The sequence below is a fragment of the Ctenocephalides felis genome, unplaced genomic scaffold (genome assembly GCF_003426905.1).
Source record: "Ctenocephalides felis isolate EL2017-DRISC unplaced genomic scaffold, ASM342690v1 CF-g0.4_SCAFFOLD_03571, whole genome shotgun sequence".
NCBI classification, from domain to species: domain Eukaryota; kingdom Metazoa; phylum Arthropoda; class Insecta; order Siphonaptera; family Pulicidae; genus Ctenocephalides; species Ctenocephalides felis.
In genome coordinates this window covers 68006413-68019273 of record NW_020539725.1, presented here as the reverse complement: position 1 = coordinate 68019273, position 12861 = coordinate 68006413, and the positions used below count along the sequence as shown (strand labels likewise).

Sequence of the window (12861 nt, the reverse complement as noted above, 5' to 3'; positions counted from 1 at the left end):
TATTCAAATTACGCTTCTACAAAAAATTTCAAATTAAAAATGTACAATTTCTACGCGATTTTGAAATAATATCTCACCTTTCCGACAACCTACTGATTAGCACGAATTTTTCAAGACTAAGACTGGCCAAATCGGTTTAGCCGTTTTCGAGTTTTAGGGGATCATTTTATCGAGAGCTCCATTTTTATATTAGATTGTCAAATATCTCCCTTCCGCTTTTTTGCTCTTGGTTTATAATACAAAAAGGCGGAAGGGAGATATTTGACAATCTTATATATAAGATGACTTTATGCCTTATGGCAAGTCAGACCAAATTCATCATATCTAGTAATCGAGTTGCAGAAACTTATCAACTCAAGATACAGCAACTACATGGCCTTTTGGCAGTATTTAGTACTATTTTGTATGAAAAGCGTAATATTGGTCTATTTACCAATCTGCAACTTTTTAGTATTTTTTTAAGTCTGATTAGAAACTGTCCAACACATCTTCACCAAAATGATAAATCCTTATAGATCTATTCCAAATAATTTGTCAAAAACAATGATGTTTTTTCAAAACGATATCAGCAGTTCGCACTTTCTAAACATAAACATCACCTTATAATTATCTATTATCTGACTTTTATCACCAAAACAAGTTCACCAGTTTAATTAATTCCGCGAAAACAATCTCCTTCCACATTATTGTTATAAACAAATGATAGTTTAATAACAGGCAACTCATGTGGAATTTCATAAACTGCAAATTGTGGCGAATTCATTGGATCGTTGCCATAATTCGAATCAACAGCGAATAGATAAGAGCAAATTCATTTCATTCAAGAAATGTTCAGCCGATGAAACACAGTGGGAAAAGTTAGGTTAGAAAATTGTAAAAAATATAAAATTTGGTAAAGGAATTATAAAACTATATGTGGAGTGGATGGTTATGTTTTTTAAAATAAAATATGTGTGTAAAGTAAAATTTTAAAATAGTGCGAAGGATATTTATGGATTACACTTCATACCCGGTTAGGGGGCGTCCATTAATTACGTAATGGATTTTTTAAGAATTTTTGGACCCCCCTCCCCCTTGGTGATTCGTGGTGTTATTCAAATTTACCCCCCCACCCCCCTTTAAACATCATGTGAATTTTTAATTATGAATAAAAATTGGAGAATTTTTTAATTTTTTTTGAAAATTTTTGGATTTTTTTAAAAAAATTTAATTAAAAAATAAATACACTTGATATCTTACTAATTGCTAATTTAGATCTTACTAATTTAGTTGCATTTTTTAATTATAAATTTTTGAATGTTTAATTTTTAACTTCCAGTAGGGTAAGTTATAGTTATCGTCTAGAAATCAAAAATGAATTTTTTGCATATCTTTACGTTTCAAAACCTCCTGAACATTTTGGCATACCTAAAAAAACGGATGTGTGTGTATGTATGTGTGGATACAATTTTTCGTCCACATTTTCGAAAGCACAGATCAACCGATTTGAGTTATTCATAAAATCGATTGGTATTGATGGGGAGACGTGCTGATTAGTTTTTTGCAAAGACAGGTCCAGCAGTTTTAGAGATACCGAGCAAAAAGTACAGAAAATCGATTTTTTCGAGAACAGAGCATTTGATTAGAATAATTAAAAAGGCTATCGATTCGTATTGATGGGGAGACGTGCTGATTAGTTTTTGGCAAAGGTAGGTCCAGCCGTTTCGGAGATACTGGGCAAAAACGTGCAAAAATAGCAGTTTTTGAGAGAACGGATCAACTGATTAGAATGATTCAAGAAACATTTAGCTTCTCTTGACAGTGTGAAGAAATAGTTAGTTTTTTTAGACAATATTTTTTTTACAAAATTTCATTAAAAAATGTTTAATTTCCAAAAAATATTTTTTTCCTAAAATGTCGACAATGATTCGGATTTTAAATTTAATTTTACCTAAAATTTTAAAGTTCACTTATATACTTAAAATAAATAATTTTAACTTGCAATTCATTACATAATTCTTAAAAATATGAGATAAGGTCCTTTAATTCTAACTCCGCTTGATTAAGTCTTGCTTATTTACTTCTTATGTGAACTCCTAATTCATAAACTCTTATATTTAGTCTATAAAATACGAATAATGCAAGTTACACTATTTATATTAATCTACTTGAAAACATTACAAATTCCTCCAATATTTCATTAAGATACAGGAATTTCCTGCAATTTGCCTTAAGGCACGATGCCATGCACCACTAGTTTATATTACAATTAAAAAAACAGTAATGCAAAAAAGTTTTTCTCATAACCCGACAAAAAAGAAAGTATTGTTTTTGCAAAAAAAACTCTCTCTTACGTATTAAAAGTAAGCCCTTTTCCGAACGATAAGATTTTATCAGATATTTATATAATCTACTAAAAAGATAAAAAGTGTTATCGCTTCAAGTGTTCTACTTTTCATACGCAATACGGTGACAAAAACATCGAATATAATTTAATTAATATTAAAAATAATATAATGACATAAATAATTAAAAGAAGTGACTTAAATATACACTAATAGTGTTGTGAAAATCGATAATCGAGTCAAGTATTGGATCAAAATAATATTTCTTTACAGTGAAGATATTTTAAACATTAGTGAGATTTATATTTTAAATAATGTGTAATGTAATTAAATAATAGAAGTAATAAGTTATATATAAAAAAAACAATACAGTAAGTGGTGTCACATAAAACAAACTTATGAGATCGATTTTGAATGGAATAAAACACTTAAATATCGATGTTATTTTTATTACTTATCAAAAAATATATGATTTATATTATAAAAATAAGTAATTAAAAAATGATATAATTGAATAATTCAAGTTATTTAAAATAATATTATAATAGCGAAGTCAAAAAATACAAACCTATAAAATCGATTTTGAGTGTAATAAAGCAAAACACTTACAAATATTAATGCTACTCTATTTCTCATAATGCAACAATGAAATTAATGTTTTATATTGTGAATAATAACGTAATTAAATAAAATAGGTGAGTTTAGTAGTAATGGTTAAATGAAACAAACTATTAGATACAATAATAAACTAGTGGTGAATGGCATCGTGCTAAGGCAAATTGCTGGAACCTACCGAACCGTAATTTGAACTGTTTTATATGTCCAGAGTGGCATTTTTATATTTTTTTTTGTATCTACTGGACCTGCGTTCTCAAAAAATTAATAAATTTTTCATTTCGTCAATACAAATAAAATGAATGAATTATTAAAATCGGATGCTCCGTACTCTCAAAAACTGAATTGCCATTTTTTGTAAGTTTTTCCCGTATCTCTAAACCGAATAGGCCTGCCTTTGCTAAAAACTAAAGAACACGTCTCTTCGACAATAGGAAACAAATGCTTTTTGAATCATTCAAATCGGTTGACCCGTGCTCTCGAAATCGCCGGCAAAAAATTGTATCCAAACTTATATGCACACACACACGTACATCCATTTATTCTAGATAAAAAAATTGTTTTTTTGCCATTATTATAACTCACTCTAAGGGATGTTAATAATAATGAAGTTTTTAATAATAATTTTAGAAAGAATTTATTTTCAAATAATTAAGTAGTGATTTCATTTAAGCAGTGATGGTCGTGAATTTTTATTGTGAATAATATATTAATTAAAAATAGATATTATAATATTTAAGGTTCAATTATGAGTTCTGTGTCATGTGAAATAGTCTTCGACAATAATCCCTTAGGGATCTTCCAAGCCGGACAGTTTCTCACTGGAAGAGTTATATTGACTTTGATGAAGGATAAAAAGGTTGATGGTAAGTAAAGAAATAAGTGATAAAAATTGTTGAAATACTTTCTTTTTTATAAACAAATGGCAAAAAAATAAACTTGATATAGTAATTGCAATGGAAATGAATGAAAATTGTACAAACTATAAATCTAGAAAATGGATTAATAGACCTAAGACCTTCCTCTTAGCTTACTTGTTTCATATAGTAAAACCATACAAAAAAATATAAATATAAACAAAATAATTTGTTTTGACGACAAGTAAATAGTTAAAACAAGTCTTATTCGCATATTCGCCTATTCTTCGATAAACTTTTACTCTCATCTTACCCAGGTGTCAAATCTCAATTGGACAACTTAATTATTTCAAGGAATTGCGAAACTTTTCCCAAGTCAAAGTATCATCTATAGCTAGCTAGCAAGACAACTAGATTTGTTTATTATATTCATTATTATATTAAAATAATTAATGTTTCACAATTTGTTTTCATTTTTTTTCCCAGGTGTAAGTCTACGAATTTTGGGCCAAGCCCACTGCGGCTGGACGAGAAGAGAATTGGCCACAGATAAGCTAAAATCAGGTCGACCTCAGACCAACAATATTCGCTACCACGCCGAAGAAATATATTGCGATACTGTCACGGATCTCGTCAAAAATAATAACGGTCAGATATTAAGAACTAGTTGTAAGTGGCATTTTGTTTTAAAGCAAGATCCATGAAATTCCCGATAAATATACTTAATGAATTTAGGTATTCATTTGGAAAATAAGGTTTTACATTTTCTCAAAAAAAAGTTGAATAAAAAAAAAATACGAGTTTCATTTGATGTCTTTTACAATATCTGTTCGTGAAGTGATGAGTCAAAATTTGAATTCAGAAAAATTTAGAAAGCATTCGATTAAACTCAATAAGGAGGAACCTAGACCAGATTTGCAAGATAGAGAAGAAAAATGCAACAATTGTTCCCCAAGTTTTCGACAAAAATCCTGAACCAATTTTGAAAACTGAGAAAATTTAAAAGATATCGTTTGGAAATTGCACTGATTATTTTTTAACTTTCCGAAAGAGAAAGTGTTAAAAAAATGTTTTTCGGAGATTTCTATGATTTTTTTTGTCGGTAAATACCATATTCTTATAGATCATACTAAAATATTACGACCCTACGACAAGTCGTTTAGTTTTAAAATTTCTTCAAAGTTTGCAAAAATTAGTAACGTTTTTTTGGCATTTGTCAAAATTAGACCTTTCATCGACGTTTGATCAAAATCGCCTGAACCGATTTCAGACATTTAAAAACCATTTGATGTATCTCAATGAGGGCTATCGTTTGTCAGTTTGTGCGATGATCTGCCAATCCGTTTCTTTATAATTTGAAAAAAAGTATTAAACTTTTCGTCTACATTTAAGCTCATACTACCGAATCGATTTTAAAAAATAAAAAACTGATCGAAAGATATTAGATGGGACCAGTTTCCGTAGGATTTTAATAGTTTAGTGTGTTCATTAAGACCAAGTTCTCTATCGTTATACCAAGTTAATCGTCTAATTTTAGTTTTAACAAACGTCAAAAGAACTACTCATTTTTTCAAGCTTTGATGAATTTTTAAAATTAAATTACTTGCCGTAATATTTCAGTAAGTTCTATAAGATCATGATATATATCGCCAAAAAAAGTTCCATGAAAATCGGCTTAAATTGTTTTTTCAACAGCTAATTACAAGAAAACGGCTCGGTAGATTTTCACATAAAACTAATGAGTATCATTCCCAACAAATATTGTTCGAACAGTTTCTGATTTTTGAAAATCGATTCGGTTGCATGAGCTGAAATATGGAATAAAAAATTAACACTTTTTTTTCAAATTGCACGAAACTGACAAATAATAGTCTTCATTGAGATACATCAAATGGCTTTTAAATTTCTGAAATCGCTTCAGGCGTTTTTGAGAAAACGTCGATTTACGGCAAAAATCTGTTCACATACACACACAAACATACTTTTTCCAAATTTGGTCTCATTGGATTCAGAATGGCTTGAAACGTCGACAAAACATAAAATTAGCGAATCGGATTTTTTGATGAAAACATAAACTTCTCCTTCGGGAAGTTAATTAAAAATGGATGTATTAAAAATATATCATAAATCATTTTCCCCAGGACAATCAACCTGCCTGAAATCTGGCAAGCACACTTATTCCTTAAGAAAACATAAAATGAGCGAATCGGATTTTTTCATGAAGACATTAACTTCTCCTTTGGGAAGTTAACAAAAAATGGATGTATTAAAAATATATATCATAAATCCTTTTCCCCAGGACGAGCAACCTGCCTGAAATCTGGCAAACACACTTATTCCTTCAGTTGCGCCTTGCCCATCACTCTTCCTTGCAGTTTTGAAGGAAGTCACGGGAATATTCGTTACACAGCTGTCGTCACTTTTAGGCGTCACTTGGGAGTCGATTCGAAATACAAAACTATTTTCAGGATACAGTCTGCACATGATCTTAACAAAGATCCAACGTATAAGGTAAGAGAAAATATAGTTCCAACTAGGGAATGCAATACCGGTATACCGGTATACCGAATTACCGGTAAACCGCCCGATTTTTCGGCGGTATTTTTACCGGTGTTTATTTCAAAAATACCGGTATTTTCGGTATTTTTACATAAACGCTATTTGATACATAATACACTAAAGTTTAAATTTCTCGGAACAAATTTATCTTTAAATTCCACAATCGCATAAACAGCTATATCTTCAAGTGATTCTATACGATAAACAAATGTCAAATATTATCTCAACTCGTCATTAAACTGAATATTTACTGCTTTCCAAAGGGCTTCATATCGTGCTACAATAAATAGACTGATAGATTATGATGTTTGATTCATCTTTTGTAAAAATGTAACGATTTTTTAAGTGATATTTACGCCAAAATATTTTATATCATACAGATTACCCCTGCGTAATTTTAATTTTTTTCTAACTTTATACATAATAATTATGATAACTACTAAATATTTTTGCTTCTTATTACAATTATAAAATATTATTTTTCGAAAACGTTTCGAAGTTTGAAAATACTATAGAAGCATCACATTGTTTTAAATAACAATACTCAACAATTATAGTAACTTATTATTTATCTCGATAAAGAATCCAATTTTAAATTAGTATAGAAAAATATTTTTTTTAAATATCGGAGATTATGCTAATTTAACACATCGGATACAGACCATACAGTTTATTATAATAATGTAATATGATCTTTTATGAGTTTTTAGTCTTTCTTACTCATAAAGTTTGTTTTTGGTGAAAAGTACTCAATATACTCGATAGTGATAATGAATTAATTAAACTGCATATACTTTTGTTAAATTATTATTTAAAAAAATAAACTTAATGTTTTATTTTATTGTTTAGTTGAATATAGTTGTAGTTGTATATACATTTTTTATATTTGTACTAGTGACTTTCAATTTTGTTTACGTTTGTTTAAGATAATAAAAACACCGGCAATTTTCCGGTATTCCGGTTTTAAAATGAAAAATTACCGAAATACCGGTATTGAAATTTTCCATCGGTATTGCATTCCCTAGTTCCATCCATCATCACTATCTAATTACAATTTTTGTCCAGGTGCCTGTTAAATCAGAGGCTTTCAAGAAATTCTGGGGCGGCTTTACTGGTCATCCGTTATCAATATCTACAGAAATCACGAGAAATGGTTTTGTTCCTGGTGAACATGTAGAGATCAGAACTCACATCGTCAACAATAGCGGAGTAGATGTCATCGGAATGCGTTATTACTTACAAAAGGTAGACCAAAACTAGTGGTGTATGGCATCGTGCCTCAAGGAAAATTGCTGGAACTTCCCGTACCGTAATGAAATATTCGAGAAATTTTAAACGTTTTCAAATATATTACAAATACTGTAACTTTCATTATTTTTGCTATCTTGTTATATCTGAGCAAATCAAATGTAAATCATAAATCATAAATCAATTTATGTCGAGAACATTAACAATCGTCATTTCATTTAGAATTCAATTCAAAAAAAATAGTTGCCTAATTTACACAAAATTGAAAAAGTGCTCCCGTATAGTCACAGTCTTTGCAAATAATTCTGTGCGACATTTTCACTTATACTGTGCTTAGCTTGACGGCATTTTCACATTTTTTAATAGTTTCCAATGAAAATTGCAAAAGTGTTCCAGTACATAAACAGTCTAAACGCACTTTGGTAAGCATTTGTACCAGAGTGGCGCTTAGACTGTGTTTATTGGCCTGGGTGATTTTTTTATTAGCTTCCCGTAAGGTAGTTATAGTAATGGGCCGAAAATCGAAATCGAAAATTTTTACATTTCTCGACGTTTTGAAGGTTTCTGAACATTTTGGCATATCTCAGAAAAATTGGATGTGTGTGTGTATGTATGTATGGATACAATTTTTCGTCCACGTTTTCGGGCGCACGGATCAACCGATTTGAATGGTTCAAAAAACATTCGATTCCTATTGATAAGGAGATGTCCTGATTAGTATTTGGCAAAGGCAGGTCCAGCCGTTTCGGAGATACGGAGCAAAGAGTGCAGAAAATAGAAATCGACTTTTTGAGAGAACGGAGTATCCGATTTGAAAGATCTAAAAAACATTCAATTAGTAATGATTGGCAGAAGTGATTATTAGTTTTTGGCAAAGGCAGGCCCAGCCATTTCGAAGATACGGAGCTAAATATGTAAAAAATGGCAGTTTTTGAGAGAACTAAGCGTCCGATTTAAATGATTCAAAGAACTTTCTGCTTGTCTTAACAAAATAATTGATTTTGGAAAAAAAAATTTGTTCCAACTTTTTTTTTTTTTTTGAATATCGAAAATAATTCAGATTTTATTTTTAATTCTGACTATAGTTATAATATACTTTACAAATAATTTCAACTTTGCAATTCAGTTTATATAATTCTTATAAACATTAGACAATGTTACAATATTTATAATAATCTATTTGAAAACATTCAGCATCCTCGAATATTTCGTTACGGTACGGGAAGTTCCAGCAATTTGCCTTAAGGCACGATGCCCTAATTGCCTTAAGACAGAATTCCACTTACAGCTAGTTAAACCATTTAAATCGGTTGATCCGTGCGCCCGAAAACGTGGACGAAAAATGCGGACATACAAAACACACACGCACACACACACACATCCGTTAGTTTTCTGAGGTATGCCAGTAAAATGTTCAGAAACCTGCAAAACGTCGAGAAATGCAAAAATTTTCATTTTCGATTTTCGGCCCATTACTATAACTACTCTACGGGAATTTAATTAGATATAAACTTCCCATACTAATTTATATTTTGTAACAGGTAATAACATACCATTCAAACACTCCTGTAACAAGATGTCTGGAAGAAAAGATTGTGGTAGCAGAAAGTACCGGATCAGGAATTGGTGCTTATAAAAGAACCCAGTTGGTGCATAATATAATTGTGCCACATGATCATCCTCCGCAATTAGATACATGTTCCATTATTGATATCAAGTATTTGGTAAAAGTAAGTCTGAACAACTTGGTAATATCAAGCTTAGAAATTCAATTTTTTCCCCTGATTTTTAGGTGGAAGCCAGAGTGTCAGCAATTCACAGAAATTTAAAATTGACACTTCCAATAACACTTGGAACCAAACCAATAGATGGGATTTATGATGTTAATAGACTGGAAATGCCTGCAGCTCCACCAGAAATGGAACCACGTAAGTTTAGTACGTTGATATATATAGTACGAAATAAATTTAAACTGGCGGTGATGGACTTAAGAGGGTTGACTAGTGTAGAAATTAAAAAAAATCGATTTTTTTTTTTTCATATCTTCAAAGTTTAATTATCTAAGAATATGGGTACAAAAAGGTTTTTGAAAATTTGAATTATTTTCGGAGATATAGGCATTTTACTGACTCGGTCTCCAAGAGTCTAATCGGACAAAAGGCATTGGGAAGTCATTAGACCAATTTAAGACAGTTTATCATCAGATGAATTATTAATTCGATGTATAGGTTCAGAAACTCAGAACAATAATGAATCTCTAAACTCGCTGATTTGGATATTCGCGCCGAAACATATTCATTCCCAAACATTTATTGCTGTTTGCATATTCAATGAAGGTTTTTTCCGATTTTAAAAATGATGGCCCTTATGGTAATGCAAATTGGGATAGAAACCCATTCATTTGCTATAAGACGAGACAATGCTTCAAAAGAGGCTAGAACTGCTCGAATTGAAGAGATAAATGCAAAAAATAGTTTTTTTTGAAGTGGAAGAAGATCCGATGCATAAAGCAGGAAGGACAGATTAAATAAAATAAGTATAACATATCATTTCATGACTTTGACAGCAAAAAACTTTAATTTCGTTTTTCTCAAAACAGACTTTTTCAGTACTGTTGACACGATTTCTCGAATTCTACTCGACCGATTCACTTGAAATGTTCAGAGAGTCTTGTTTATAGACCTATCTATAGCCCGACCCAGGATTATCCCAAAATTCCAATTTTTTCTATTTTTAAAAAATTCGAAAAACTCAAAAAACAGTAAAAACACTTTTTTATTCAAACAGTCGCCAGTTTGTAAAAAAAAATTTTTTACTCATCGCTAGTTCGGGCGATTGCGACATCATTGTAGATTAATATTTTTTTTATTTCTTTTATTTCGGATGGCTAAGAGGGCTGAAATCATGTCATGACTGAGGTGCCAATTTTTTGAGACCCCCCACTTCATCAGCTGCCAGTTTCTTCAATTACCAACTTTTTTTTTTTAATTTTTGTATTGTATTTTAATAATATTAATAAACAAGTGGTAAAAAAAAATGAATAGTAAAAACATTCATTGCTTTCTTTTACGACATTTTAAAAATGACCTAAAATTCATCGCTCTACACTAGAATACCCCCTTAAAAATATTTAACAGATTATGAAACCTTTCAATTTTTTTTGATAGCTCCAACTTATGAGGAAAGTGAAGGAATGTACAGGAATAAAAATACGACCAAAGTAAGCAAGGACACATCGTCGAAAAGTTCGAGTTTTATATGTTACTACGAGCAAGATGACGGGAAGTGAAGGAGTACTACTAACATCACGATATAAATCAAAATTTTGTAATAAAATGAATTAAATTGTTATTACATACCTGAAGATTGAAGAATTAAACTTGATTCACAGACAATTCTTGCAAATGATTTCTGATTGTTGTTCTATCCATCATTTTTTTCTATTTGCACAAAATTTGTAGGCTACCCTAAAATTAACAAATATCACTATAATCTTCGAACAAAAAAATAGTTGATGTTGAGAAACTTATACTTACATTTTTGATAAGTTTGTCGCAATTTTCATCATCATCGGTGGATACCTTTTGGTAAGTTTAATAACACCTTTGATCAAATAAGCATCTACTTAGGGGTCGTTTATTTAAATTTATGTTATTGTTTATTATTATTATTTAAGTTATTGATGTTAAGTTATTTAACAGTTGTAATAAATATCGTAATTAAAAAAAAAGAAAAGAACTTAGGAGATGTCCAATCAGCTGATGTTTTTAAGGGAAAAAGAGGGTTGACAAAAAAAATCTACGAAATATCACATATGGAAGGAAGAAGAATAGTAAAATATCACGTGTATTTATTTTTTACCAGAATTTAAAGAAAAAATCCAAATATTTTCAAACAAAATCCAAAAATTTTTCAATTTTTTCTTCTAACTAATTGCCATTTTTGTGATTTTTGGCGGGGGAGGGAAGTAATTTTGAATATCACCACGTATCAATAAAGGGCAGAAAAGTCCAAAAAATACTTGAAAAATCGATCACGTGATTAATGGACGACCCCTTATCAGTTTTTTACAAATACAATTTATGAGCAAAAAAAATGTACCCCAGCATACACACACTTGTATATATAAACACAAGTGTATTTTGTAATTTGGGAAGTTTAAGAAATATTTATTTAGACATCTTAGTAAATAATCGTCAGTTTGCATAAACGTCCTAAATAGGGTTTGTCGGTTTTCAAAAACCGATTTTAAAAACCGTTTCTTTTGGCGAAAATTATGGAATTCGAAAACCGGTTTTTCAGTGAAAAATGTCGGTTTGCACTGTATAAATGGAAAATGACAAATATAGCCAAATATAAAAGATAGATGAAAGCGTTTTGATTCTTGAAATCATATCGGTTCAATAGCATTTGATATCTTATCAGTCTACAATGATTCCCAGAAATTGTATATATTAATTTAGATTTTTATACCAGTGTATATATTAATTTAAATCAGTCTGACTTCTTCTTGAAAAAGTAACTTCCTCCTAATTCAAACTTAAAACAAAAGAGTTTTAAACCCTAGAAGCTACAAATTAAAGAACAAAAACTTGCAATTATTATATCAGTCTTTAAAAACAATTAAGCATAATTTGGTCGCAAGTATGAGAGTATTTTCTATTTCAGGAAATTTTGTGAGTAAACAAAGGACACGTCTATGTAGAAATTCGATAGACGTTCTCAGTTTTTTGAAATCGTATTTTATTAAACAAGAAATACAATTAGAATGTTTGAAATGAATTTATTAAAATTATTCGGAAAAGACAATACCCGAGTTTAGCTTAATTGTTTTTAAACCTGAAATTGATATTAAAAAGTATGTATCAAAATGAATCAAATTTTTTTTATTTTTTTTTTTTAATTTAATGATTTTTTTTTATTTTGAAATGTATTATTTTTATTTATTCGAAAACTTTCCTTTCACTACCATAAAAATATTTTCATTTTTAAATGTGAAAAAGATGTATGAATAACGAATAATTATTTTCAAATGTATTTGATCAAGATAAACTATTATTAAATTAAAATTAAAACAATTTTGTCTACTATTTATAAAATTGAACAATAAATAAATTCTGTCAAATACTACTATAAATTTCACTAAATTTGCGGATAAATTACATAATGTTCGAGCAAAAATTTATTTCCTATATAAAATTCGAAAACCGATTGAAACCGGTTTTTTAGTTAAATTAAAATTCGAAAACCGGTTTTCT

General features: G+C 29.7%; 1 protein-coding gene across 1 annotated transcript; it reads left to right on the top strand.

Moving 5' to 3' along the window:
- Positions 1–832: 832 nt before the first annotated feature.
- LOC113386759 (arrestin domain-containing protein 17-like) lies at positions 833–10961 on the top strand. The gene is made up of 8 exons (XM_026624515.1): positions 833–862; positions 3680–3805; positions 4283–4444; positions 6096–6307; positions 7421–7600; positions 9145–9333; positions 9396–9531; positions 10771–10961. Exons 2-8 carry the CDS (start codon positions 3688–3690, stop codon positions 10890–10892), a joined length of 1119 nt encoding a protein of 372 aa, XP_026480300.1. The 5' UTR covers positions 833–862; positions 3680–3687; the 3' UTR covers positions 10893–10961.
- The last annotated feature ends 1900 nt before the right edge of the window (positions 10962–12861 follow it).